The 24,533-nt window shown below is 57.8% G+C and overlaps 9 protein-coding genes across 9 annotated transcripts; 5 read left to right on the forward strand and 4 right to left on the reverse strand.

The window, feature by feature from the left end:
- Positions 1 to 131: 131 nt before the first annotated feature.
- On the reverse strand, positions 132 to 1,757 carry SCHCODRAFT_02581257 (magnesium-dependent phosphatase-1). The gene is made up of 8 exons (XM_003030887.2): positions 1,278 to 1,757; positions 1,179 to 1,219; positions 1,081 to 1,126; positions 901 to 1,008; positions 741 to 847; positions 624 to 685; positions 524 to 569; positions 132 to 448 (listed from the first exon to the last, which is right to left on the reverse strand). The coding sequence occupies exons 1-8, from the start codon at positions 1,316 to 1,318 to the stop codon at positions 324 to 326; spliced, it is 576 nt and encodes a 191-aa protein (XP_003030933.2). The 5' UTR covers positions 1,319 to 1,757; the 3' UTR covers positions 132 to 323.
- On the forward strand, positions 1,487 to 3,599 carry SCHCODRAFT_02629206 (glycosyltransferase family 15 protein). Its single transcript, XM_003031284.2, has 7 exons — positions 1,487 to 1,622; positions 1,676 to 2,001; positions 2,053 to 2,360; positions 2,411 to 2,473; positions 2,524 to 2,616; positions 2,703 to 2,885; positions 3,059 to 3,599. The coding sequence occupies exons 1-7, from the start codon at positions 1,578 to 1,580 to the stop codon at positions 3,196 to 3,198; spliced, it is 1,158 nt and encodes a 385-aa protein (XP_003031330.1). The 5' UTR covers positions 1,487 to 1,577; the 3' UTR covers positions 3,199 to 3,599.
- Positions 3,600 to 3,801: 202 nt separating this feature from the next.
- SCHCODRAFT_02629207 (ubiquitin-like protein) lies at positions 3,802 to 5,169 on the forward strand. Its single transcript, XM_003031283.2, has 5 exons — positions 3,802 to 4,063; positions 4,274 to 4,386; positions 4,597 to 4,664; positions 4,723 to 4,746; positions 4,910 to 5,169. Exons 1-5 carry the CDS (start codon positions 3,980 to 3,982, stop codon positions 4,933 to 4,935), a joined length of 315 nt encoding a protein of 104 aa, XP_003031329.2. The 5' UTR covers positions 3,802 to 3,979; the 3' UTR covers positions 4,936 to 5,169.
- Positions 5,170 to 5,706: 537 nt separating this feature from the next.
- SCHCODRAFT_02702249 (uncharacterized protein) lies at positions 5,707 to 9,220 on the forward strand (the record flags this gene model as incomplete). The annotated part of the gene is made up of 4 exons (XM_003031282.2): positions 5,707 to 6,326; positions 6,379 to 6,539; positions 6,596 to 6,998; positions 7,048 to 9,220. 4 exons carry the CDS (start codon positions 5,707 to 5,709, stop codon positions 9,218 to 9,220), a joined length of 3,357 nt encoding a protein of 1,118 aa, XP_003031328.1.
- A 769-nt stretch (positions 9,221 to 9,989) lies between these two features.
- Positions 9,990 to 11,414, forward strand: SCHCODRAFT_02629217 (uncharacterized protein). Its single transcript, XM_003031281.2, has 3 exons — positions 9,990 to 10,213; positions 10,264 to 10,318; positions 10,389 to 11,414. The coding sequence occupies exons 1-3, from the start codon at positions 10,066 to 10,068 to the stop codon at positions 11,116 to 11,118; spliced, it is 933 nt and encodes a 310-aa protein (XP_003031327.2). The 5' UTR covers positions 9,990 to 10,065; the 3' UTR covers positions 11,119 to 11,414.
- Positions 11,415 to 13,240: 1,826 nt separating this feature from the next.
- On the reverse strand, positions 13,241 to 14,718 carry SCHCODRAFT_01190416 (uncharacterized protein; the record flags this gene model as incomplete). The annotated part of the gene is made up of 6 exons (XM_003030886.2): positions 13,241 to 13,656; positions 13,709 to 13,857; positions 13,910 to 14,004; positions 14,057 to 14,263; positions 14,318 to 14,546; positions 14,621 to 14,718. The coding sequence occupies 6 exons, from the start codon at positions 14,716 to 14,718 to the stop codon at positions 13,241 to 13,243; spliced, it is 1,194 nt and encodes a 397-aa protein (XP_003030932.1).
- Positions 14,719 to 16,733: 2,015 nt separating this feature from the next.
- On the forward strand, positions 16,734 to 17,564 carry SCHCODRAFT_01096896 (uncharacterized protein; the record flags this gene model as incomplete). Its single annotated transcript, XM_003031280.1, has 3 exons — positions 16,734 to 16,991; positions 17,051 to 17,294; positions 17,350 to 17,564. 3 exons carry the CDS (start codon positions 16,734 to 16,736, stop codon positions 17,562 to 17,564), a joined length of 717 nt encoding a protein of 238 aa, XP_003031326.1.
- Positions 17,565 to 17,955: 391 nt separating this feature from the next.
- SCHCODRAFT_02629227 (uncharacterized protein) lies at positions 17,956 to 19,108 on the reverse strand. The gene has a single exon (XM_003030885.3). It carries the CDS (start codon positions 19,049 to 19,051, stop codon positions 18,134 to 18,136), a length of 918 nt encoding a protein of 305 aa, XP_003030931.1. The 5' UTR covers positions 19,052 to 19,108; the 3' UTR covers positions 17,956 to 18,133.
- Positions 19,109 to 19,839: 731 nt separating this feature from the next.
- Positions 19,840 to 24,271, reverse strand: SCHCODRAFT_02702254 (Pkinase-domain-containing protein; the record flags this gene model as incomplete). The annotated part of the gene is made up of 13 exons (XM_050346955.1): positions 19,840 to 19,944; positions 20,001 to 20,257; positions 20,309 to 20,778; positions 20,832 to 21,789; positions 21,843 to 22,373; positions 22,426 to 22,569; positions 22,619 to 22,660; positions 22,717 to 22,938; positions 22,998 to 23,142; positions 23,188 to 23,273; positions 23,320 to 23,866; positions 23,911 to 23,988; positions 24,041 to 24,271. The coding sequence occupies 13 exons, from the start codon at positions 24,269 to 24,271 to the stop codon at positions 19,840 to 19,842; spliced, it is 3,816 nt and encodes a 1,271-aa protein (XP_050199665.1).
- Positions 24,272 to 24,533: the final 262 nt, after the last annotated feature.

The following is a 24,533-nucleotide window of genomic DNA, read 5'->3' on the forward strand; positions in this document are numbered from 1 at the left end:
GGAAGCGTGCGGGCGCTATGTTTCCCCCAGCGCGCTGTACAGGTGCAGTTTTGCGTTGCGGCCAAGTTGTTGCCTATCGTGGGAAGTTTCATCACATGCAACTTCAACCACTCACGTGCCCGAGGTGGCTTCCGAGGTTGAATGTTTCAGTCAGCGCTACCCTGGACATTGTACCCTGAAGATTCTAGGGCATTGGCAAAGGAGGACAAGCGGTATATCTTCCCAGTATATATTCTATGTCTATTTTCACGAAACCCTCTTCCGTTGTCACTCGCAGCCAGATGCAGACTTACGATCGACGACACAGTCGTCACTATTGTCCACTAATCATCGGCATCCCCAGCTGGGTCTTCAACGACCTTTACAGGATGGCGGCTGCGCCACTCCGCGAGACCCTTCTCAAATGTCTGCAGGTCCATGCCGTTTCGAACGAGGCAGAAGGTAACGCCTGTTGCGGGGGTCATCAGCCTTTGGTCTACTCGACAAGGCATCTTGGGTAGAGATATGCTTGAAAAATACATACCGAGGCTCTCCACTTCACTGTTTCGATGCTCGTCATCGAAGAATAGCTGCATGAGTTCAGACGATCGGCTAGAAGGCGCGGACGAAATATGAGGACATACCATCTCATCGTACGGGATGCCGGTACGCTCATGGATCTTCTTGAAGTGCTTGAGCTTAGATCCTGGCGGAATTGAAGCTCAGGCTTGCCACTTGTACTGAGGAACAGGATGGCATACCTGGGTATATCTCCATCTCGTCGAAAAAGCTCTCCGCCTTCAGAACTTTACCATCCGCATCGCCGCGCTTGGGTGGCACTAGCAGCAATGACAGGGCTTGCCGGGCACTAGAGAGGGAAGTGAGCGTTTTTCCGAGAGGAAAAGACCGAAGAGCACGCACAGATTCGGTGCACATGTCCGGGAGACGGCAGCGATGGTGACGCCGGCATCGCGTATGCGGTGAAGAATGTCGGGTACTTGCTTGTAGAAGCAGATCACGTCGTTATGTCTGAAGAGAGGGGTTCAGAGGCTGCCAGAAGGCAGGAAGCCTGAGGGAACGCCAGCCAGGTATGTCACATACCGATCGCGAACTTCGTTCAGCGTGTTCTTGTTGCGATGAAGAGGGCCTGGGGTAAGATGCTAAGCCTATGATCCCTGAGGAAAAGGAAGAGAACGCACCAGTAACATGCGTGTCTATCCAAAGGTCCCAGAGGGTATAGCTGGGCCAAGCGATCGTCAGGCGATGCGAAGTGCGGGGAGCGGCGGGTACGGACGGACTCGAGGTCAAAGGCGATGAGCTTGGGCATACGGGTAGTCATGGTGGAAGACTATATCGTGTCTATCTAAGCTGAGCAGGACTTCAAGGGAGATGGTGAAGGTTCGCTGGAAAGAGGCCGAGGGGGACGCTGATGTGCCCCACCTGCACATGACGTCAGTGACGGTCACCATGCGATGGAACGCTCACGCCGAGATTGCCGCGGGTCAGGCAGACGCGCAGCGCCAGCGCAGTCAGCCGAATATCACTCTTGCTCCCGACCGCCAACTTGCGCGAGCCCGCCCTCGCGAACGGCGCCAGCAATGCACACGTCCGCCCGCTATGTCATCCTTGCCCTCACCATCCTTGTGCGCGTCCCGCTCTCCCTCCCCCGCGGCCTGCTGACCCCGCCCCCTCGCAGATTTCCCTCCACTACATTCTTTCTTCGACGCACGAAGCATACGGAAATGCCACGTCAATCGACAGCCTCGCATCCCGCCTGCGCGGCCGGCCATCCGACAAGGTGATCGTACCCGAGGAGTACTACGACACCCCCGCAATTCCCGGCACGAACCACTCGTCCCCCCACCACGACCGCCCGAGCGCGACCTTCGTCATCCTCGCGCGCAACTCAGACCTGGACAGCACAATACAGAGCGTGCGCAACGTCGAGGACCGCTTCAACCGCAAGTACAAGTACCCTTACGTCTTCCTCAATGACGAGCCCTTCTCGGAGGAGTTCAAGAGGTGCGTCTGACCCTACCCTGGTCCACTTGCCGACGCTCACACGAGGAACAGCCGGCTCTCCAATATCATCAGCAGCACCGCTGAATTCGGCCTCGTCCCGCGCGAGCACTGGGTCCAGCCGGACTGGATCGACGAGGAGAAGGCTTCTGCGTCGCGCAAGAAGATGGAGGAGGACAACATCATTTACGGGGGAAGCCTGTCGTACCGCAACATGTGCCGCTTCAACTCGGGCTTCTTCTTCCGGCACCCGCTGCTCGACAAGTATCGCTGGTACTGGCGAATTGAGCCCGATGTACAATTCCACTGCGATCTGGACTTTGACCCGTTCGTGTATATGCAGGAGAACAACAAGGTGTACGGTGCGTGTGCTCGTGTTGCTACGAGGTTTCCAGCTCATGCGATACCTTAGCATTCACGATTGCAATGTACGAATTCGAAGCTACGATCCCCACGTTATGGAGCACCGTAAAAGGTCAGCTTGATTCCAGATCCTTCGGACGTCACGTTGAACCGCATCGCCAGACTTCATCAAGGAGCACCCCGAGTACGTCGCAGAAGACAACGCGATGGGTTTCTTGTCAGACAACAACGGCGACTCGTATAACCTCTGCCATTGTGAGTGCCACGCTCTCCCTTTGCATCCCTCCCCCTTCTGCCTCTCCCACCACCCACATGAAATCAATCACTAACACTCACCCCAGTCTGGTCCAACTTCGAAATCGCCGACCTCGAGTTCTGGCGCGGGCCCGCGTATACCGCCTTCTTCGACTACCTCGACAAGCGCGGCGGGTTCTACTACGAGCGGTGGGGCGACGCGCCCGTGCACTCGATCGCGGCGGCGCTGTTCGCGAAGAGGGAGCAGATTCAGTTCTTTGATGAAATCGGTAAGTGGTCATCCCAAGGCAATGAGGGAAGCTACGTAGTGTTTAGCCTTCCCTTCCCCTTGATCTTGACTCCCGCTGGCGCTTGCGCTATCACTTTCACTTCCCACCCTACCTAATATTATCTTCTGTCCTTCGAGCCCCTTCTTTTCACTCAAGCTAACACCCCTCCCCAGGTTACTCCCACAACCCGTACACGCACTGTCCGCAAAGCGAGGCGAAGTGGCGGCGCGGGAAGTGCGCATGCGACCAGAAGCGCAGCTTTGACTACGATGGGTACTCGTGTATGAGGCAGTGGGATCGGATACAGGGTTGAGTGGTTGGCGCGCGGGCTCGAGAAGGGGAGATGGTGCGAGGATGGAGGTTGAGGTGGTGACCGTGGTGTGCATGCTCGAGGTGGTGTGAACGGAGGTTGAGTGGTGTGGATGGAGGTCGAGGTGGTGTGGAAGGATGAGAAGGGACGAGGATAGTGGCAAGAGACAGTACGTTGAGCGACGGAGAGACAGTACAACGAGCGAAGGAGAGACAGCACGACGAGCGAAGGACAGTAGTAGTACGAGAGCATGCAGAGACCCGTCGAAAACGCACGATTACCCGCATATTTATTTGTACCTTACTATTCTCACTGTATCACATAGCAGATTTCAGTATAGACCTCCCAAGCTGACATTGGCAGGTGAAGGAGGAGCGACAATTTCACAGCCATCGACCTGAGAAGTTGAGTACTCAACGCGACCTTGGGTGAAGTCTTTGTCATGAGGGAATTCGTTGTCCTTGAGGGAATTCCTTGTCCCTTGAGTGAATTATCACCATATCAGGAAAAGGTTGTAACCTGCCTCGGCGATCGCCGAGCGCGCCAATTGTCGCTTACATCAGCGAAAGGCGGGTGCACCGTTCATTGACGTGCTCCGCGTTTCTCGTTTGCCACCACCATCTGCCTACCGGCGCTAGTTTCTGCCTGAACACTCTGTGTCCGCACGACTCCAGTGCTCAGTTCAACTTAGCCGAACTCAATTCTCTGTTCGCGCAAGCCCTTTTTGATCGAAACCCCCACGGCTAAGAAAGCCACCAGTCCCAACACACAAACTTGACCCAGGATGTCTGACGAGGAGAACCGCGCGGGCCAGCAGGAGGAGGAGCAGGTGAAGTCGGAGGATCCGAATGCGCCTATCAATATTAAGGTGTGTGGGGAGCTTTTGTTGTTGTGGGTGCAACTGTTGGGTGGGGCGCGCGAAAGGGGTAGTTGGTCAAAGGAGCGCGCGGGCGAATGTGTGCGTGGAGGAGGGCCACTTTATCGTCTTAAAGTGGCGGTGGATGCAGAGGGACTATGGACGCGGGATCGGGTCTGTGAGTGGCGAGTTCGAGAAGATGGCTGACGCGCCGGATCGTAGGTCGTGAGCTCGACGGGCGAGGAGGTGTTCTTCAAGATCAAGCGCAACACGAAGCTGAGCAAGCTGCAAGGCGCGTACGCGAACAAGGTCGGGAAGGATGTGTCGAGCATTCGGTGCGTACTAGCCTCCTCAATCTTGCCATCCTCAGTCCGTCCTTGGTCTGCGCCGCTGGATAACTTCCGAATCTACGTCCACCCCTGCCTCTTGTCCTCGCCCTGCTCCCTCTCTCCTTCTGCGCAGGCTGTGGAGGAGGGATCTCCTTGACGCGCCACAATATCCTCCCCCTCGCTCCCGCCTGAAGCACAAATCTAACCCACGTCCAGCTTCATCTACGAGGGGGCCAGAATACAAGACGACGACACGCCGGGATCGCTCGACATGGAGGATAACGGTGCGTGCCAGACGAGTCGTATCAGCTGTGGAAGTGGCTCATGGAGCTTGCCTTGCAGACACGATCGATGTTATGGTTGAGCGTACGTCCTTTCCTTTGCTCCCTTCTTCCCTGTTTATGGGACACAGCGCACCACATCGCCTCTTGTATACGCTTGACCGCGTCGCAACCCTTTCTTCTCCGACTTAGCCTTCCCCTACCTCCATCTGCCCTCATCGAACGCCGCTTACTGACCCATCCTTCAGAGGTCGGTGGCGCACGCAGGCACTAGCATAGAATCTGGCCGCCACAACGCCCCAACGCTTCGACCCCATCATCGCTTTCTTGTTGCATGTTTCTTGCCTCCCTGTGTATTGCAGCCACTGTAGGTAGTATTGACCGAAATGTATTATCGCTTGCTCTTTCTTGACCTCGCATTCTGTCCACTACGGCGTGCGGGGTGTCCCCGAGCCATTGCAGCCTTCTCGTCTACTTTCTGTCCTGCCGAGCTGTTGACCACCGGAGCCTTGAGTGGATGAGTACTGCGGTAGACGGCCGTAATGAAGATCGCCGAGAAGTACTGCGACAGTGTACCTTTCCATTGTTCTCGAGCTCGGCCCTGATGGACGTTTCCCCCATAATCCCATCGGTACATAGCAACCAACGACCAGCACACCTTGAACTCGACCACCATCACCTGCTATACCCAGTGCCCACTGTCCCTTCTCCACCTGAGCAAGCCTCACCCATCCGTTCATTTGCAAACATTTTGAGAAGATTCCGCCTCGAAAAGGTCCCGAAGGTGAGCCAAATAAGCGACAACAGAATGGATTTTCGGGCATTTTGCGCTTGTTCGAGGCTTGCTTCTTGCCAGCACGAGGCTGATCCCGGCGCGTCGCATTGACACGAGGCTCGCGCTCATCTCCTCGTCGTTCGCAGCAGCGCCCCGCACCGACGTTCGCCGTCCGACGCGTCCGCGGAACCAAAAGCTCGCGACTGACAGGTCGCGACGCGCGTTGATAGCGACCAGACGCGCCCAGCGCGCTCGCTCTCTTGCTGCATCATGGGTCTCTTCTCACGAAAGCCACGACAGACGTCCCCGAGCCCACCGCAGGCGACACCGGAGTCCAGCGTGCGCATCGTGCCCACGCCAGACAGCCAGGCTGAACCTCCCTCCGCGTCCCCCGCCCAGCGCACCTGGTCGAAGGACTCCGAGGGCTATCCTTCCTGGCTCCCCAAGCGCCCACCACCCCCTGCCCCCGCCTCGACCTTCCAGTCCTCGGCCGGCACGCCCACGCCCATGTGCGACCCCGTCTCCAGCGAACCGTCGACGCCCGGGCCCGCGTCCTGGGGTGGCCGCAAGCCCACCCCTCGGTCCATTCGCATCGTCAGCCTCACTGATGACCGCCGCGTGCCCACCGACCACACTCGCGTCCCCAGTACGCCCCTCCAGCCGCGCGTCTGGTCCCGCGCGACCGCGGGCGCCATCTCCCCCACCGTGTTTGATGGCACCGAGCCGAAGCCCCTCCAGCCTCGCTTCCGCGCCAACGGCCTCCATCTCGAGCTTCTTCGCAGCCCGTCGGTCGCCTCGCGCCTCTACTTCGCGCTCTTTCACGTCCTCGTCTTCCTGCACATCCCGCTCCAGACGTTCTTGGATTTCAACGCCGTATTCATTATCTATCAGTGAGCGCCGATCCCCCACCTTTCCCTGACCATCGCTCACGGTTGTCGCTAGGGTAGCCAAGTATCCGAATCCAGAAGCACCTGGTGTGCCTGGCTCAGGCAAGAACTGGGCCCTTGCGATGGCTGCGTACATTGCCTGCTGGGTCTTCTGGATCTTCGGCGTCTTCATCCTCTATGAAGTGGTCTATTCATTCGCGCGGCGTTGGAGGATCAGTAAGTCACTGCCGGATCTAATTTGGAAGCTCTGATTGACCATCCACGTCTTCCAGAACGGCCATTGATGCTTCCCATATACATGTCATCGCCTGCGTTCAACCTCGCGTCGATCACTTCATATAGCAACTTCTGCTTCCTGCATCATCTCCGATACGCGGCCTTCTTCGGGGAGAACGGCAGCTTTCGTGATGGGCTGGCTGAAACTTGCTGGTATTACGCCCAGAATCTGCCCACCGTCGCGCTGCTGCTTCCTCGGGCGGGATTGGCCATCGCCCTGTTGCTGAGTTATTCATCGCCACAGACCAGCGAGGTGCTAGCCCTTCGCGCTGGTGGTCCCCGGAGAGATGGCACGTTTTTCCACGGTGATGACGGCACGCTCACCGCGTATGCTCAGGGCGTGTTATATGCCAATGCGGCATGGACGGGCTGGCGCATTGTCGTCCTTTTCGGAAGCTGGTGAGCGATGCGAAGTGCTAACGAAGGCTTAATTCTGATACCCTCGCAGGCTTGGATTGTGGATCTCAAGCGGTCAGGCCTTTGGCGGACTTTGTGGCCCACGCTACAGATGGGACGAGGAGGAGACTGAGAAGCGGCTTTCGATGTTCTCCGACAACATGTCTGTTCCTGACACAGTGTTGTGGGACTGGCGCGAGCGCACGAAGGAGCGCCTGCAGGAAGCGTTCGAGTTCTGCCTAACAATCAAACATCGGCGGCACTGGAGTGGGCCGGATGGGAAGCAGGTCTCGGAGACTACGCAGTTGGTTAGTGGGGTTTCGCGCGCGTCGCCTGCGCCGTTCGATGGGATGGATCGTGTTATGGCTGCGGTCGGATTGCCTAGCAGTCCTGCACCTGCCAGACGCCCTGTGCTTTCGGAGGACCTCTTCTCGGAGCCAGGGCCTTCGGGCACGAAGCATGGACTTTCGGATGTTATCCCGCCGGTCAAGAAGCGTTCCTCGAAGGAGGAGCCTGCACCCGGGGAGTCAGAACCTCTGAAGGTGTTGCCTTACCCCTTTACGACGCCATCTGCGCGCGGGTCTTCGTCGGACAAGGTGCCCTTCCCGCCGTCGCCTGTGCTGTCGAGCCAGAAGCAGACGACGAGTGAAGGCACCGAGGAGCACGACACCGAGGAAGGAGAAGAGGAAGAGGAAGATGAGGAAGGAGGCGTTACGAGCGGGACAGGCGAGGTTGAGCAACCATCGGAGCCCAGGACGTCCGCATCCATGTCGAGTTTGGGACAGCCTATCAACTCCCGATATCCGTTCCAGTTCCGCCACCCCCGCCGCGGAAACTCGCTCTCGTCGGGGTCGCCGTCGCACATTACCCCGCACTCGCATGGCACGACGCCCTCGAGCAACTCGCACCAGACGCCCTCGACCGGCAACTCGCACCACCAGACGCCATCGAGCAACTCGCGCTCCGCGCAGTCGCGCCTCTCGCACGGCGCCCAGTCGGCCTCGACGCGCTACCACGAGAGCATCGACTCGCACTCGCCGCGCTCGCAGTACACGTCGACGAGTTCCAACATGCCGAGCCCGATGAGCTCAAACGGGATCCCGATGCCCCCGCGCCACCCGGGGCGCGAGGGTCGCCGCGCACGCGCGGGCACGGTGCCGTCCAGCATCATGGAGTCCCCGAGCCCGGTGAACTTCCCACGCGGCAGCCGCCCGAGGGCGCAGACGCGCGCAGGCGAGTTCGGCTCGGCGCTGTCCAGCTCAGAGGCGCTGCAGTCTGACTTTGACGATTCGTACCTGGACGACTCGATGGCGTTTGAGCATCCGGAGCCGGAGGGTTCGCACGAGGCGGCGGAGAATGAGGATAGCGTTGGCTTGTTGTCGCAGGCGTCGAGCAATAGCCCGCGGCCGTCGTTGTTGGGGTCTCCTCGGCATCGCTCGCGGTCAGGCTCTGCTTCGCGGACGAACTCGCACTCGGATTCTTCGCGCTCTAGGGCCGGCTCATTCTCGCTCAGCGTTCGAGAGCGCACGCAGAGCCTGATGCAAAGCGTCAGCGCGGCGAGCCAGTCCTCGATCGACCTTGTAGCGGGCCGTCGCTCTCGCGTGAACTCGTCGATGGCGCGTCTCGAGGAGGACACGCAGTACATGTCTGACCGCACTCACTCGCGCTCGGGCAGCAGCTCAGATGCTGTGGCGAGCAGTGGGGAGAACTACACGTTTGGTGTGCCGCTGCGGCATCAATGGCAGGCTCGCGATGAGCAGCGGGTGGATGAAGAGCCGGAGCCAACCTCGCCCTCGACGTCGACGTTCCCGACGCCTACGATCCACGCACCGCCCTCCCCGCGCGTCGTGAAGAATGACAGTGATGAAGACATTACGCAGCGCATTCCGGACGACACCCTTTCGCACGTCTCCGAAGAATCGTACCCAGGCCAGGGCGACACCGCGTCGATTGCCGCGCCCTCCGCGCATCTGTCGGAGATCACGGTGTCCGCGTCGCCTCCTGATACTTCTCGGTCTCGGGAGGGATTGGCGATTCCTGGCCGGGAGCGGCAGTCCCACGAGCAGTCGTCGGGAAGCAGCCACCGCGACCTCAGCACGGCGCCGGCGTCATTTGTCACTGGCGCGCCCACCATGCAGGACTCGACCTCGAGCCGGCGGGGCCCCTCGAGCTGGGGCGACTCGCACATGGTAGACCGCTCTGACGATGCGTGGAGGAATCCGTAGTCGCCCTTCGTTCACGCCATGCTGCCTCAACGTGCCCTTCATGTCTTCCGATGCTCACACGCCCGCGCCACGACACACCATGCCTCCATCCCCATCACTTGCACATTCTTGATTACGCCCTGCCCAGGATGCTCATCATCCCCCCCTGCTTCATCCACCGTTGCATCGTGCCCCCCTCGCATGCACCCGACGTACATCTAGACTCCCCTCATCTTACTTATTGCGTGTATTATATTGTTGTCTCCCTGCTTTCACACCTTGGTCTACGCCTTCCCACCACCCCACCCGCCTCGGTCTTCCCCCTGCAACACCACATCTTGCCTATTACCCAGTTTCTCGGATGGAAGACGCGCCGCGCACGGAATGCATAGTCGGAACTACTAATCACTTACTTATCCTCTACCTGCGATACTTTCACCCTTCCTCCCCCATCTTCTAACCCTTCCACTCCCATCCTCTAACCCTAGTTACCTGTGTCTAGTCTAGTCAGTTAGCTGCAGTTGTCTGCGAATGAAGAACAGAGGTCAGTTACCTCGAAAGTTAGAATGGGTACGCCGTCTACATCAGATGTAGACTTGCAGTGGATGCCCGTGACAACTTCAAAAACGACTCAATGGGATAAAGACTCGTAGATGGATCGGCGGTGCGTTTGTCTGTGTCCTGAAGTCGCCTGCTTCGCTCAGCTTTCAGATGATGCAAGTCGAAGGAAGGGAAGTTCAACCTGTCATGTGATCTCTCGGCAAGCCCCATGGTCATCTCACCTGCTTGACCCGAACCTTCATAGCTAACACGTACTGCTCGCGAACGCTCTCTTGACTTGAGAGAGATCACCCTCTAGCTTGAGCATGAAGCCACAACTAATCCTAGGCCCCGACGACACGATAGGAGAGGGCGACTCGCGTCTCGTATTGAACCTGCTTCCGGACGAGCTTCGGGAAGGCATCTTTGAGAGGCTGCGCGAGGAAGTGGCTTGGGAGACTATGTATCATCGAGGTAAGTCTGGAATTGGAGGAATGCTAGGGGCATACTCATGCTCGACAAAGGTGGCAAAGTACCACGCCTCGTCGCTGTACAAGGTAGGATCGAGGAGGATGGGAGGTAAGACTGCGCCATATTCCTCGCAATGCGTATTCAGCCACAACGCATGAGGACCCTGACTTCTCTTTAGTTTTCCCGTCTACCGCCACCCGTCCGACCAATCGCCCTCGCTCCGCCCATTCACGCCAACCGTGGACCTCGTCCGCCGTCATGCGGAGGCCATCATTGGCCACCCTCTGAACCATGTTCTGATCCAACTCTACCGCCAGGGCAAGGACTACATAAGCGAGCACTCCGACAAGACTATCGACATCACCCGCGGCACAAGCATCGCCAACGTGAGCTTTGGCGCGAGGAGGCTGATGATCCTGCGCCGGAAGAAGGCCTTGAAGGTCGCGGAGATCGACAGGACGTCGGAGGACTCTGACGCCAAAGACCCCAGCCGCACCTCGCCAGGACCCCCACGAGAGTCCCAGCGCATCGCCCTACCCGACAACAGCATGCTCGTGATGGGTCTGCGCACGAACTCAGCGTGGCTGCACGCCATACACCGCGACAACCGACCGGACAAGGCGAAGTTGCCAGAAGAGACGGGCGAGCGCATCAGCCTCACGTTTAGGTGCATAGGCACGTTCCTCACTACGGATAGCGCCTTTTCCACTCTGGACGGTCCGCGCATCTTCGGGCAAGGAGCAACAGGGAAGACGAGAGAACAGGCTCGGTCTGTCATCTTCGCAGGCGAGGAGGCGGAGGACCTGCTGGCGGCGTTCGGAAAGGAGAACCATGAGTCCGATTTCGACTGGGAGGCGATTTACGGGAAGGGATTCGACGTGCTGCATTTTGCGGCGAAAAGGGGATAGGATTTGATTCCTGATATGTTCATAGAGGGACCGAAGGCGTAGTCAGAGTTTTCATGGTGCCATGATATCCATGCTGCCAGAATCCGTGTACATATACGAACGATCGCATGACCAGAGCGGACGGGAGCACCAGTAGAAAGCACAAATGAAAGAATACGGCTGTGGTTCGATCGCGCGAAGGCTCCCACACGAGCCACCGTGTCGGGAGGCCTAGGGAAACCGCAGTCGTAGTGTAGTTGTAGTCACTCACCTCGCCTCTCACTGGTCAGCCACCCCATGATTGGCGCCGCATCCCTCATCGTCCTGAGGCTCTGCTGCCTCGCCGTACGCCGCTTCTGCTTCTCCATATAAACAGTGGGAACCATCTCGAACATCTCGGGGAATAGAGCAAGGCCAAAATTGGAGGCAGAGAGACGCGCTAGTCGAGGACTCGAACAGATACTTCACCATGTTGACTCTTGAGCGTGCGTAATCGAGATGTAGGGTCGTTCAGACGAGATCTCGGAGCAAGCTTCATTATAGACGCAGGTGAAATATACACGCCATCATGCCGCCGCCGCCACCAAGAACCCTGCGAGCGAAGGACGTCGCTATCGCAAGGATTTTGCCTAAGAACCAGGATATATCGGCCGCGGAGATGGCTGACCCTTACGCGCCGAATACGCCCTGACATACCTCCCCGGCGCTTCTGGCTTGGCGAGTTGTACAAACCAGCCGAGGTCAATGCTCACGCCTATCCCGAGAAATGGCAGCCATAAGAGCGGGAGGCAGTCGCAGTCGCAAAGGCGCGCGCAGCAGAACGAGCATACTATGCACGATCCTGCATGACTTGTTGTCTTCCATTACCACACTGGAGACGCAGAGAGCATATACGCACTATACGAATACGAGGCGCCAGCTGAGGGAGCCAGGGACGGCGTGTGAGCGAGGGGCCGCCAGCTACATGAATGCCCCAGACACACGATGTCTTCTGTCCCATATCTAGATCAGTGGAAATCGGCATCGCTCGAAAGAGAATTCATAATCCAGCCGGGTCTTGCGTTCGAGCTTGCTCGGGCGCAAAAGATATGGGGCACCTCCCTTTTTGACATGTGACGGCGCGCTTCTTCACGTCCTCCCGCCACTAGACCTGGAATTCAATATTCACAGGTGAAAGGTGCGCGATTATTGTGAGCCAATTCGTGAATTAGCAAAGGATAAAGACGGCGTGCGGATTGGGTGGCATATTGAACGGGACCGCCTCCGATTGGCTGGGCCACGGTTTGCCCTTTCAATCGACCCGTTGTCTTTATTCTTCGCTTATTTGCAGATCGGCTCACAATATTCGTGCACCTTGCGCTGGGGAATATTGAGACCTAGGTGTAGTGCGCGGATCCCTAACGGTCGCGTAGTATAAGCCGGAATCGGAGGCCCTTGAAGAGCTCCAGAGCACAGAAACTCGAAGGACAGCGTTAGTATCCAACGAAAGGTGGCCGAGCGCGGAGAGACAGCGATAAAGATGGTGCACGATCATCGACAGCTGAACGGATCGTTGGCGAGCTTGGGACTGATCATGGCCACACGAAAGTCCACAGCACCCAGCCAACATGTATATGAGCGCAGATTAGGTATTATGTACATCACAGATGACGAGGTTCGAGGGCCGGAGCGAGGCTGCAGAGGGATATATCGGTGCGGAACAGAGGCGGGACATACGATCAGACGAGGCACATATACGAGCGGAGGCTTGACCAGGAGACAGATCGTAGAGGCAGAAACGCGAGGCGACGAAGGTAATACACGAATGAGCTGACTGAGGCGTGCGATTATAGAGCCGTTGAGGACAGCGATGGGGAAATTCGAGAGAATACAAGCGTGATAGAGACGGCGAAGGGACGTAAACCGAATGTCCGAGAGCCAAGAAGTAGGAGACCGGAGACTTCAGAAGCGCGGGCGTGGTCGATAACGTGTACTGCGACGGTAGTCGACGTTGGAGAACCACAAGTCCTCGGGTTCGAAGAGAGGACAGAACTGGGCTGGAATGCCCGACCGCGTGTAAAGCGAATGCCTAGTGAAGCTATCTGTTAACGAAGAGGGACTTATGGAAAGATAACTGGACCGCACCACCGCATATAATGCCGCTTCAAACCGCGCGGAGTGTATAACGGTGGGTTTTGCATGCGCGTCGAGCAAAGAGCGCAACGCGTATAGCAGCGAAATGCGGGAACCACACTGGAGCCGCCTTTGTGCAAGATATCGGGATGGCTGACGGTTGAGAATAAAGGTCGAGGATTAGGCAGGAGGACCATACGTACTTCGTTTCGTAGTGTTCGTATAGTTTATGGACAAGGATGGTGTTTTCTTCGAACCACTTGTGTTTCTTCGAGGTAGTAGCAAGTTGTGTGACGCGCCAGCGCGTGCCCAGAGGACGAGGATGACACGCGGGGCAAAGGATACGGTCGTAGTCGTCGCACTGATAGTCAGGCGGTATCTTAGCCGGATCGCAAGAGGATATAAGTCCGAGCTCGCGATGGATTGCTGGCAAAGCGTCATTCCAAGCTGAAGAGATGTTTGTCAGAGCTGATATGTGTGCGATATATGAGAATCGTACCCGCGTCGGTGATGATCTCCAAACTATGATTAAATATTCGTAGAAGTGCGATGCAGGCCGGCGTCCGCATGTATGCCCTAACGATGCGAGCAGCGGCTCCTTCGCCAGATGCTTGATTGGGCCCGCGTCTTCCTACAAGTTCATGCACCCTAGGTTGCTGTATAAGCTATGAGGTGCTGGAGTGGACAATCAATGACACACCTCTTCATATTCTCGTCTTGTGTATCGGCCCATTGGTCGCGATACCTAGAGAGCCATATCTGGGACCTATCGCTCCTTGGAACTGTCCAGTCCATCTGCAATCAAGTAAGACAGATAGTTATGCGCGATGTCCCACGACGAACGCACCCATTCCGACGATATGCGCTTGGCGACGCGCACTGCCCACGTCCATTCCGTGCGCGGACGACCGTCATTGTCGAGAGGCGGAGACGGCCATGATATGTTTTCGCGAGCATTGGCCCAGATGATAGGATTGTCGTCCAGGATCTGCCTGAAGGCCTTGCATACTTGCCTCAACACCACAAGCGTGAGAGGGGGACAACACTCCAGGAACTAAGGACGCACGAGATAAGGAGTTAGCTCATAGCAGACAAAGTGTACACTTACCCGCCGGAATAGGTCCTCTGGTAAGTCGCCGAGGTAGTGAAAGCGTGTGTCGGTGTCTTTGGGCGGATCCCTGGCGTATGCGAAGTGGATGAGGTTGACAAAAGCGTGAGCGTTCATGCCAAAGAGCGAAGTTCTGAATCCTGTGACGAGCCGTGCCAAGGCGGCGTAGAGACTAAGGATGCTGAGGGGGAAGCGGTAGTGGTAAGAGGAAAGCCGGATGAATTCCAATCTGCCGTTGCGTCACAAACGAACGCGATCACGTGAAGTCACACAAACACTGGACACGTCGGATGCCACGCAGACCCTGTGAATCGCTTCTCATCCACATCTACGGCCAAGCAGCTACGCATATATAACCGAGCTCCCGAATCGCGAGTCTGGTTTTGTTCCTTGGAGAACATGTTTGAGACGGTCCCGCAGCCAAGCTCAAGCCGAGAGCGCACTGACTGGCATAGTTGCCACCGGCGAGAGAGGTTGGCTTGTTATACGAATCTTCCCAAGGTCACGGCAACGCACGAGCGGCACCTTCTGCAGAGCTTGGACGGGACTAAACCAGGAGTGAAATGCACCAGAACATGTACATTTGTGGCACCGGTCATCTCCGTCAGTTGCGACCGTTGACCAGGAGGACGAAGTACTTTCGATGGTTATGAGGAAAGCAAGCTATATTCAGACCGCATACATTGCACATCAGCATCGACAGGAAGCCAAGGACGATAGAAGAAGGCGTGACTGTGAATCGAACGCATCCCGGCTGAGCCGCCACGTCGAGAGTCGAGAATGAAAAGCGCCATCTTCGATTGAGAGCCGTGGCGTCGAGTGCAAACGGCCAAAAGTGCATACACCGAGGCGAAGTAGTGAGAAGAACAGGGTCGACGGAGTCAGCAAGTCGAAGTCGTCAGGTATGTCAGTCATCTTGAATAGAGCCGTCGCAGTGGAAAGAAGCCGCCAGAGGGAGCTAGTTTGAACGCAGTGAGAAACCGATCCGAAGAGGTAGAAGGGAGGGAACGCACCTAGAACTCTATCGAGCGCGTAAAGGCAGGAGCCTGCTGTCGCCCCCAGCCAGCCGCCCCCGCGTATTGCATCCTGCCTGTTGGGGATCTCGGCCTCGACGAATTGCAACGTACAGGCCCTGCAGCCGACGTCGCCGCCCCGGTCGCAGTCGTGCGTCATCCGTCATCCGTCGTCCGTCGGCGACGATGAGGGGGGATGGATAGGACCTGTGGTGTCGACGGTGAGCATACAAGGCGCGATGGAAGACATGGGAAGCACGCACCTCCGCGCTGAGGAGCGCACGCCGCCAGCCAATGTGTTCGACCTTTTCGGTATCGCGGCCTCGACGATTGCAACTCGCAGGCCCTGTGGGTCGTCAGTCGAAGTCGCAGCCGTGATCGAGGTCGTTCGCCGCCCGTCAAAGTTGTCCGCCGCCGCTGCCCAGTCAAGGTCGTTCGCTACCGCTGTCTAGTCCAAGTCGTTCGTCGTCCCCTTGTCCTCGTCGAAATCGTCCGTCGTTCATGTCGCTGCCGATGAAGGGGATGCGTTGAAGGAACTTTCGGTCGATAGCCTTCGGCTTATACCCACTTCTTGAACTGCTCTGCATAGAGATGGTACAATGGTAAGGGGATGTATTCGGGAGGGGAGACTGGGATTATATAGAGGGGAAGGCGAGCTGAGAAGATGATGGAAGCGGAACATAGAAGGCATTTGTTTGGAGGTGCTTGATGCGGCGACGTTCTGATCATCTCGTCCTGCTCCCTCTCTTCCTCGGACCGTCACGATATCCTAGGCACCCCTTCGCTTCAAATCGCTGCCTGTACGGACCTTTCTAAACACCGGTTTTGGTCAAGAAATGAAAATCCGACGCGGGCGGACGACTTGGGCCGCCTCGAACACCACCTCACAGGTATGTCGCCGATCCTGTGTCCTCTATCTCGCCACTGACATCAAAACCTGCAGTCGCTGCCGCCCAACGATGTCGACAACGAGCACTCATCTCCTTTCCCCTTTCACAAACTCACGCCTAGTCTTTGATCGCGATCGGCAACTTGAACTTCACCTGTGCTCCCAACTCTACTATGTATTGACTCACTCTGCATCTAACCCCAAGCTCGGGTGGAACCAGCGCCATCTGCGCCTGCCGGATCTTTGCGTATCCTGTGCTTTGTCAACATCGCGAAATCACTACTCTAGGCGCCGCAATTGAAGAAGAAGGTTACGGACATGTGTGCGCCACGCTTTGTGTGGGCGTCTTTGGATCCAGCGCTTACAAGCGCTTAAGCTCTCCATATAGACGCGCGTCTATCAGCTCACATCTTCGTACCGGCACTCATCCTTGAAAACCATCGGCCCTCGCGCACCTCTCGCGCACCTCTCAGCAGACGTCGCCGCCCTATCAAACCACACAGACTAGGTTCAAATGTCAAGTGACGCCACCCCCGCTCTCGAGCCCGCCGTCGCTGCAGCGGTCATCGACGCTGCCCACTCGGTCGACCTCTTCCTGCTCATCTCCCCGCCACGAAACTCGGCTGCCTTAATGAGCATCATGCAAGGGCCCGAAGGGTTCAACCAGACGTTCTGGAGATCTGGTCTCACAGCGTCCTTTCTGATCCTCGAGCGCGCCCTCCTGACGGCCTTCATCGAGCGCAAGATGGCACACGAGGCAAAGTTTCGATGTGTGCGTCGTCATAGTTTGTGTTGCGGTCGCCGCTTATTGACCAGATCATGTTCTCGCAGGATCTGAGGGAGTACATATCCGATGTTCACATGCCCGCCATCCTCTTCAACTTTCCAGGAGCGCCAGTGCTTGAGGACGGCGAAAAGGCCAAAGCTGCACTCTTTCACGCTTACCTGGGCCTAATGCTCAGCCTGCGTCCCGAAGCAACGGACAAGGCCCTCGAGAAGATATACCTACGCCTCGTCGAGGCGGCCATAGCTGCACATCAGCCATGCTCAGAAGGTATCGAGAAGGAAGAAGAGAGTGAGTGCGACGTCGTCGCTCCTCGTGGTTTATGGTGCTGACGCGGGTAAAATAGTGGCAAAGATGCTCAGATATACCTTGAGCTACGTCGACGTCCTCAACAAATCGGAAGAGGAGCGTGAGGCGGCGCTGAGCTCTTTAGCCGGACTTTCCGCGTCCATGCTGAAGCACTTTGTAAATACGACTGTGAAAGTCGTTGGAGAGGCAGTGGAGCAAGACCGCGCTGCGCAGGCCGCGGCTAGAAAGCCAGCGAGCTGTTTTATAATGTGACAATATTCTATCCCTCTGATATATCGAGAACGACCTGTCTCTAGGCGTATAGTATGAAACTCAATTGCTAGTCTGACCGTAATGTAATTTGGATGCCCCACAGAGACTACCATGAGCGAATCTTAACTCTCACACGCACTCGCTTGACCGGGCTTCCATTGCTCTTCGCCGTGGACAGCTGGCGTCGCATATCGGCCTCCGAGTTCTCGATGGTCTCTTCGCATCTCGCGGGTAATCCGTCGAGCGCTAGCGCGGGCTGCTGTCTCACGTAGATATAATTGAGGGGAGGACCAAGGAGGGTTGGTAAGTGGGAGAGGGGGTCGGGCGGGTTCTCCTGGCGCCAAATCCTAACCGTGGGTGAACGGAATTGTGGTCCGCTCATATTATATTCTACGTTATCACCTTTTCAAGAAGACTACCTATCACAGCAAGGAACCAAAAGTCGAACAGTAGGTCCATACGCATGCGAAAAGAGAATGAGTGCCACAGTACAGTTGGGAATCCTTGCAATCCATCCGAGCCCACCCTTCTTCTAGTTCACCGACACCTGTATCTTCTACGGGCCGGACCTACATGACCGCCCGCTTCCTCGCGACCTTCGACAACGCTTCTGGCGGACGAACGAAGCGGATCCGGCGGCGTGCGCGTCCATCCGGGCCTACAGAGACCACGCCGACTGCGGTCTTGCGAGTCAGTAGCTGGCCCTTCGCTGACTGAGCCTGGCCCACTACAGGCGCCGCAGCTTTTCCTCCTGCAGGTCGTTGAGCATGCCACGTCGTGGGAGCTGGAGCTGGCCCCGATGCAGCTGGCTGACCTTGCGCCACTGGCCCCGCAGCTGTTATTGTCTGCGTAGGCTGAGGCCGAGGTTGTGATATCGAATGCAGGGCATAATGGGTGGCGAAAAAGGCGACTAGGAATATCGTGAGGTTGATGCATATGGGGAGCCAGCGAATGGGGTCGGCGGCACGAGTCATTGAAGAATTAGAGGAGCGAGTAGATGCAGAAGACACGTGTGAGAGAGCCGAGGTCGAAGGCGGGGAGGGCCGTAGAGATTCCGATGCGGCGGGCGCGTGTGACGACGAAGAGGAGGAAGGCGGCAGCCTGGACAGAGACTGTATAGCGGGCGCTGAAGCCTTCGCATCCTCGGAGACCAGAGGTGTTACCGCAGATGTCTTTGCAGCCTGATGTTCTGACGCGACGCGTGCGATGGCGATCTTGTGTGGGCGCTCCTTGGTCGAAGGTTCGATGGATTCGGGTCGATCGATAGAGGCGGCGTTGCTACTCAAGCTGTCCTCGAACGCCTTGGCAGCGCTGGATCGGGCGGGACCGTGGATATGAGCGGACTGAGCAGAGGTGACGATACTGCCCGAGATCGGAGACGCGGAGGACGACAGAACATGAGGGCATTCGACAACTGAGGTCATTCCTGGTATCGGCTTGGGAAGCTGCTTGAGGGCATCGCAGTTCTGCTTTGAAGTAGTCGACATAATGGATACGATCGACGGAAAGAGGCTTTTGGTTCCAAAGGCAGCCGACGAACCGCGATGAAGGCAGGACGCAAAACAAGGACTTCCCAATTTGGTCATCGGCGGCTAGCTCAAGCATTTGCGGAGCGTATCGACAGCTTTTGTGGCATATTGCCAAAAATTGGGCGATAGGTAGAGCTGTAGAACGATGAAAGATTGACTGGGAATGATGGGCAGACTTTCGAGACCCTCGGAAAATGAACAATGTCCAGGTCAGGTCTAAGTTCGGATGAATCTATAACTATAGGTGGACTTGGCATATGAAGAATTATCTGCCTAACCCTTTACATTGAGCGGCACCGTGCCAGGTGCATGACTGACCCTAAGGCAGAGTATCATCAGCGTACGATAATAAGATACATAAGGCGCGCATCGCCCGTCATCAGTCCGTGGTATCCAGAACTACCCGCCATCCGGCATCGTTAAACTAGGGCCAGTCATCGCTGGCGGTCAGACGTTCACTAGAATCTTCAGCTTCAGTAGTGCATCAGAGTGTGAAGTAGAGAAGAGTGAGAGAGGGTGAGAGAAGAGGTGAGAAAACGCAAGAGAGGGTCAACGTAGCGTAGGGCGAAACGAAGGCGGACGCTGGGCAGCGTATATGTACACGTCGGACGCGACGACGAGGGAGGTCGTCGGAAAGCAGCAAGTCGCTGTATATAGGTATGCTATGTGCGAACAGCCCGAATCGTGCTTGGGGTTGATATATATGTAGGAAGTATCGCAATACGCGAGCCCGCCCGCTCGCGCGGTCACAACTTGAGCTCCGTCAGCACACGCCGCGCGAGCATCTGGTACTGCCAGCCATCGCCGCCGATCCGACGGAACTGGATCCCGTGCAGAGGCAACCACGGCACCTGCAGGAGGCACTCGTTAGTCGTTGTTGTCGGCGAGAGAAGCGACATGGACTTACCTTAACGATGGTGATCTCGAAGCGAACGCTCAACGTGTTGCTGCCCATGCTGTCGAACATATCCTTGTCCAGCCCGCCCGTAGGGAAGGGGCTTTGGGGCGGCATGGGCGACGTCGTGCGCGTGCTCTCCGCCCGCGTCGCGAAGTCGCGCGGTATTGGCGGAAGGACCTTGCCGCGCGGCGAATGTGACCGCTGAGACGCAGCCGTGTCGACAGTCAGACCATCAGACGGGTGCGTGGGTTGAGCAGTCTCGGTAGCTGGAAGTATGATCAGCGACATGGTCAACATGCCAAACCATGTATACGTACCCGTTCCAGTCGTCGATACGCCCGTGTTGCTGCCGCTGAACGCCGTGCTGGCGCCGAAGAAACTGGACGAGCCACTGCTTGGCGTAGGCCCGAGGTTCGTAGCATTCGACGCCCGACCCTCTTGCTTCTGCTCGCCAGACGGACGCTCTTTGATCGAGTCGTGGTCGCGTAGTGATTCCCGCTCGCGCTCCTTGCCCTTCTCCCCACGACGGACGAAGGACAACTTGCTGGCCTTCTTGACGATCGACTGCCTCGGTGTGGCGTGCGCGTCGGGGGTGTCCGATCGGCGGGTGCTGTCAGACGTCTCCCGCGCGTGAGCAGCGGGGTCGACGCTCGCGAGATCGATACTGGGCATGTGCAAGCATTCGAAGCCGGTCTTAGTCTCGCGGTACTGCACTTGCATGCGCTCGAGCACCCGACGGATGTCCGCCTTAATGACCGCGGGCGGCTTCGTGGATGTCGTAGCCACACTGTTATACTCAGTCAGTATTGCCTATCTCTCCTTAGAAGACCCATTACGCACCTGAAGAGGCCCTTCAAGAACACCGGCTTTGCCTCGCGCTCGGACCGCTCATCCTCCTCACCAGCGCTGGTTACGTCGGTATGTGCACCATCATCATCCTTCGGCTCACCCGTCTCTTCTTCGTGCTCAAAGAGCTGGTCGACAGGGCGCTTGACCGAGGATGTCGACGGACGGCCAGCCTGCTGTCCTGTGGACGGCCGCCTGGGTCTCCGGCCGAAAGTACCACCCGTGGACACGCTCGCAAGGAGGGCACCGCCGGTCGAACTCCTGCGCTCATGTCTCCTTGAGTCGAGCAAGGTCGCAGCCCGCCGATGACCTACAGTCGGCGACTTCGGCGCAGGTGACGGTGACGATGGTGGCGCAGCGCTCGCCGGGCGCGGTGGCGGCTCGAAAGCAGGGGTATGCGAGCGCGTGTCAGCGGTGGGCGTCTGATCGCCCTCACTGCCCTCGCCATTCTTCTCATCGACGCGCTCCTCCCGCGTGCTCTTGGGCGAGAGATGCAGACCGCCAAGGATTGTGCCGCGTTTCGTGGGCTTGTCGCCAGGTTTCCTGTCATCGCCGCGGTACAGGATGCTACCAAACCTGCGCACCAACGTCGCACCCGTGCCGAGTGCGCCATGCTCGGGCTGGTCGCGGCGTTCCTGCTCCCGCTGGCGCACACCCATCTCGCTGACGTTCTCCTTCTCGCCATCCTGCTTCTCAGCAGCTTCGGAGAACGTCGAGATGGCTGGTCCTGCGGTGCGCGGCGGCTCAGGGATGGCGGGCATGCCGTGCTCGTCGCCGCGATCGCCACCGAAGACGCTGCCCCATCCGCGAAGAACGGTTGGCCTTTGGCTGAGACTGTGACTCCGCCTGTGCGTAGACGCAGGGGGTGCACGCACGGACTTGACACGTTGTTCGGCGACCGTCTTGGCTTTGTCACCGCCAATGGTCTTAGCCCGGTCTGGAGTCGCGGGCACTGATGAAAGTGGTCAGTTTCCATGCCTTGCGAGGAGGACAGAATTGACTCACGCTTCTCCAAAGGCCGAGGTGATGCTGGCGAATCCTTCGCAACCGGGTTCAGAGGTGGCAAACCCGGATCGCGGGCACGCGGCACAGGGTGGAACGTTGCACTCGTCGGGCTCGGCTGAGCACCGTTGTCGTAGCTCATGCCCGAATAGTGGCCCGGCGCTGGTGCAGGTAAACGCGGCAGAGGCATACTGTAGTCGGCCTTTGCAGGTGGCGCAGGTGCAGCCTCGCGCTCCTTGTGCTCCTTAACCTCGGCCGCAGGAGGCGCCGAGAGCCGTCCTGCGCTGACCTCGCCCACCTCCGCGGCACCATTGACAGGCGCGGGGGTGTTTCCGTTGGTAGCGGCTGCAGAAGCGCCGTTGAGAGCAGCCTCTGGCGCCAGACTGAGCGCGCTGCTGGCGAAGTAGCCCGGCCCGTAGACGCGCTCGCGCTCTAGCTTCTCCCGAGCGAGGAAGTACATAGAGATAAGCGGGTGATAGCCGTATGTCGGGTCCGGGGGTTCGCGTCCACCGAGCAGAGACGAGGATGAAATGCCTACTGACAGTCGCTTAGTTCACGGTCGTCTTTCTGCGCGAATAATACTGACCGCCGTTCGCATCCGCCTCCACACCGTTCCCTGGTGTCGCACCAAAGAACTTCTTGCGATAAAAGTCAAAGCCGGAGAACCGCCTGCTGGCCTTGCGTGGCGTGTCCTTGGAGTCGAGGGACGTACTTGATGGTGACGCAGGCGCTAATGTCACTTAGTACGGCTAAAAGTGCATTGAAAGAGGTATGCTCACTGATCAAACTGGAGCTGCTGACTGCGAGCGCATCCCGTTTACCTGTAGTCATCCATTAGCACGAGCTGCCTCGCGACAACGTGAAAGTATGATCTGACGGTTGGAGGCGCCGCGATATTCCAGCTTGTCCGACAGCTCACCTGACCGCTTATTTTGCCAGTGTCGCACTGCGCGGGCGTAGCTCTCGCTCTCGAGAATTTCGCGCAGACGTCGTTCGAGCTCATCCTCAGCGCGCCGTCTCTTCTCCTCGTCGTTGGTAGGCTTCGCAGGTGTTGCCGGAGGGTCATCGGGACCAGTATGACGCTCGTCGGACGTAGGTACTGGATGATCCATATCAGAATGGAGAAAAAGAGGCACTACTCTCAGACTGCCTACGCACCAGACTTGCCGTCGCCCTCAAGACCCATGCCGCTGACAACCTGGCACTCGACCATACTGTGAATGACAGCGCGCTCGAGATCGGCAGCGCGCAATGGTTCGCGGTGTACAAGGTGCGGCTCGGGTGGGCCAGAAAAGCCGCGTATCTAATTGCCCGTTAGTCATGAGAAAGATAGCTGTTGTTCACGCACCATCCAGGGGTGATTGATGACTTCAGAGAGCGGCGCACGGGCTTGGGGATTGGTGACCAACATGCGCGATAGCAAGTGTTTGCATTCTGTAGGGCGTCAGTGAATGGGGGAGAAGTATGGCGAGCGCCCCACCAGCTGACAGCCACATTGGGTACTCTACGAGACCACGCTTGATCTTCGCATGTAAAGCGGGCATCGACTGGTCGTCAAAGGGCACCTTTCCACAGACAAGCACGTAGAGTACAACGCCGAATGACCAGACGTCAACCTCCGGGCCAGTGTAAACGCGGGCATTGAGCAGTTCGGGTGCGGCGAAATAGAGGGAGCCGCAGAAGGTGTCGAGGTGAGCAGTGGGGTCGTAAAGGTTGGAGAGACCAAAGTCAATGATCTTGATGTTTCCCGAGGTAGAGATGAGGATATTTTCGATCTTGAGGTCGCGGTGGACGACGTTGTTCTTGTGACAGTAGTCCAGGGCGGAGGCGATCTGGCGGGCGAACTTGCGGGCGACGCGCTCACGCAGACGGCCATGGGAGATGATGTAGTCGAGCATCTGGCCACCATTGACGTACTCGAAGACCATGTAGTAATGATGTGCATGGACAATGAGTTCGCGCATGCCGCAGACATACGGATGGTGAAGAAGTAGCGAGAGCCCGGCTTCGCGGAGAGTGCGAATTTCCTTGGAACGTCAGCTGAGGACACCGCGCTCATCGTGTCGCTCACCTTGCTCGCGTCCTTGTCCTTTTTCGAACCTTCCGCGGATGCTGATACCTGCGCGCGGGGCAGAATTTTGATCGCGAGCTGCGGAGGGTGTCAGCGTCCCCAGAGCCGACGTCAGCATCGGTGGCCGCACCCTCTCTCCCGTCTGATTGTGCGTCGCGAGCTTGACCTTGCCCATCGAGCCTGCGCCGAGGGTCTTTCCGAGGGTATAGTCGCCGACGATCTTGGTGCGCTGTCGTTCGCGGTCGCGGTCCCTGTCGCGTTCTCGTTCGTGTCGTTCGTGACGCTCCTCCCTGCGCTCCCTGCGGGATTCGTGTCGTGCCGGTGAGGCCTCCGCCGCCGCCGCGGCCGACTGCGGGGGCATGCTGAGAGGGCGCTGGCGGGCAGCGGGCTGGTTCTGGCGCGGTCGCGGTTGGTCCTGAGGCGTCGGGGGAGTCCTTTCTCTTGTAAGGACTGGCATGTCGTACTCGTTGCCTGCCTGGACTGTGCCTCCGTGCGACGGCGTCGGCAACCCGCTCGACTCTTCCCGGTCAACACTGGGGCGTGGATACATAGAGCCTTGTTTGGTTGTGCATCATCGAAACACTCTACACGTGGGCATTCGGCCGTTGCCGGTCCGCACCCCG

Source organism: Schizophyllum commune, assembly GCF_000143185.2.
Source record: "Schizophyllum commune H4-8 unplaced genomic scaffold SCHCOscaffold_7, whole genome shotgun sequence".
Taxonomy (NCBI): Eukaryota; Fungi; Basidiomycota; class Agaricomycetes; order Agaricales; family Schizophyllaceae; genus Schizophyllum; species Schizophyllum commune.

What these genes read in the sequence shown, in the direction of transcription:
- SCHCODRAFT_02581257 (XM_003030887.2), bottom strand. Translation starts at nt 1,318, where the DNA reads ATGACTACCCGTATGCCCAAGCTCATCGCCTTTGACCTCGA. An exon ending in CGGACATGTGCACCGAATCT is followed by an intron (nt 848 to 900) that starts GTGCGTGCTCTT and finishes TTCCCTCTCTAG; the next exon opens with TGCCCGGCAAGCCCTGTCAT. An exon ending in CGAGATGGAGATATACCCAG is followed by an intron (nt 686 to 740) that starts GTATGCCATCCT and finishes CAATTCCGCCAG; the next exon opens with GATCTAAGCTCAAGCACTTC.
- SCHCODRAFT_02629206 (XM_003031284.2), top strand. Translation starts at nt 1,578, where the DNA reads ATGCACACGTCCGCCCGCTATGTCATCCTTGCCCTCACCATCCTT. An exon ending in GGAGAACAACAAGGTGTACG is followed by an intron (nt 2,361 to 2,410) that starts GTGCGTGTGCTC and finishes GCGATACCTTAG; the next exon opens with CATTCACGATTGCAATGTAC. An exon ending in CTCGTATAACCTCTGCCATT is followed by an intron (nt 2,617 to 2,702) that starts GTGAGTGCCACG and finishes CACTCACCCCAG; the next exon opens with TCTGGTCCAACTTCGAAATC.
- SCHCODRAFT_02629207 (XM_003031283.2), top strand. Translation starts at nt 3,980, where the DNA reads ATGTCTGACGAGGAGAACCGCGCGGGCCAGCAGGAGGAGGAGCAGGTG. An exon ending in AAGGATGTGTCGAGCATTCG is followed by an intron (nt 4,387 to 4,596) that starts GTGCGTACTAGC and finishes ACCCACGTCCAG; the next exon opens with CTTCATCTACGAGGGGGCCA. An exon ending in GATCGATGTTATGGTTGAGC is followed by an intron (nt 4,747 to 4,909) that starts GTACGTCCTTTC and finishes CCCATCCTTCAG; the next exon opens with AGGTCGGTGGCGCACGCAGG.
- SCHCODRAFT_02629217 (XM_003031281.2), top strand. Translation starts at nt 10,066, where the DNA reads ATGAAGCCACAACTAATCCTAGGCCCCGACGACACGATAGGAGAGGGC. An exon ending in GGAGACTATGTATCATCGAG is followed by an intron (nt 10,214 to 10,263) that starts GTAAGTCTGGAA and finishes TGCTCGACAAAG; the next exon opens with GTGGCAAAGTACCACGCCTC. An exon ending in AGGATCGAGGAGGATGGGAG is followed by an intron (nt 10,319 to 10,388) that starts GTAAGACTGCGC and finishes ACTTCTCTTTAG; the next exon opens with TTTTCCCGTCTACCGCCACC.
- SCHCODRAFT_02629227 (XM_003030885.3), bottom strand. Translation starts at nt 19,051, where the DNA reads ATGTCGACTACTTCAAAGCAGAACTGCGATGCCCTCAAGCAGCTTCCC.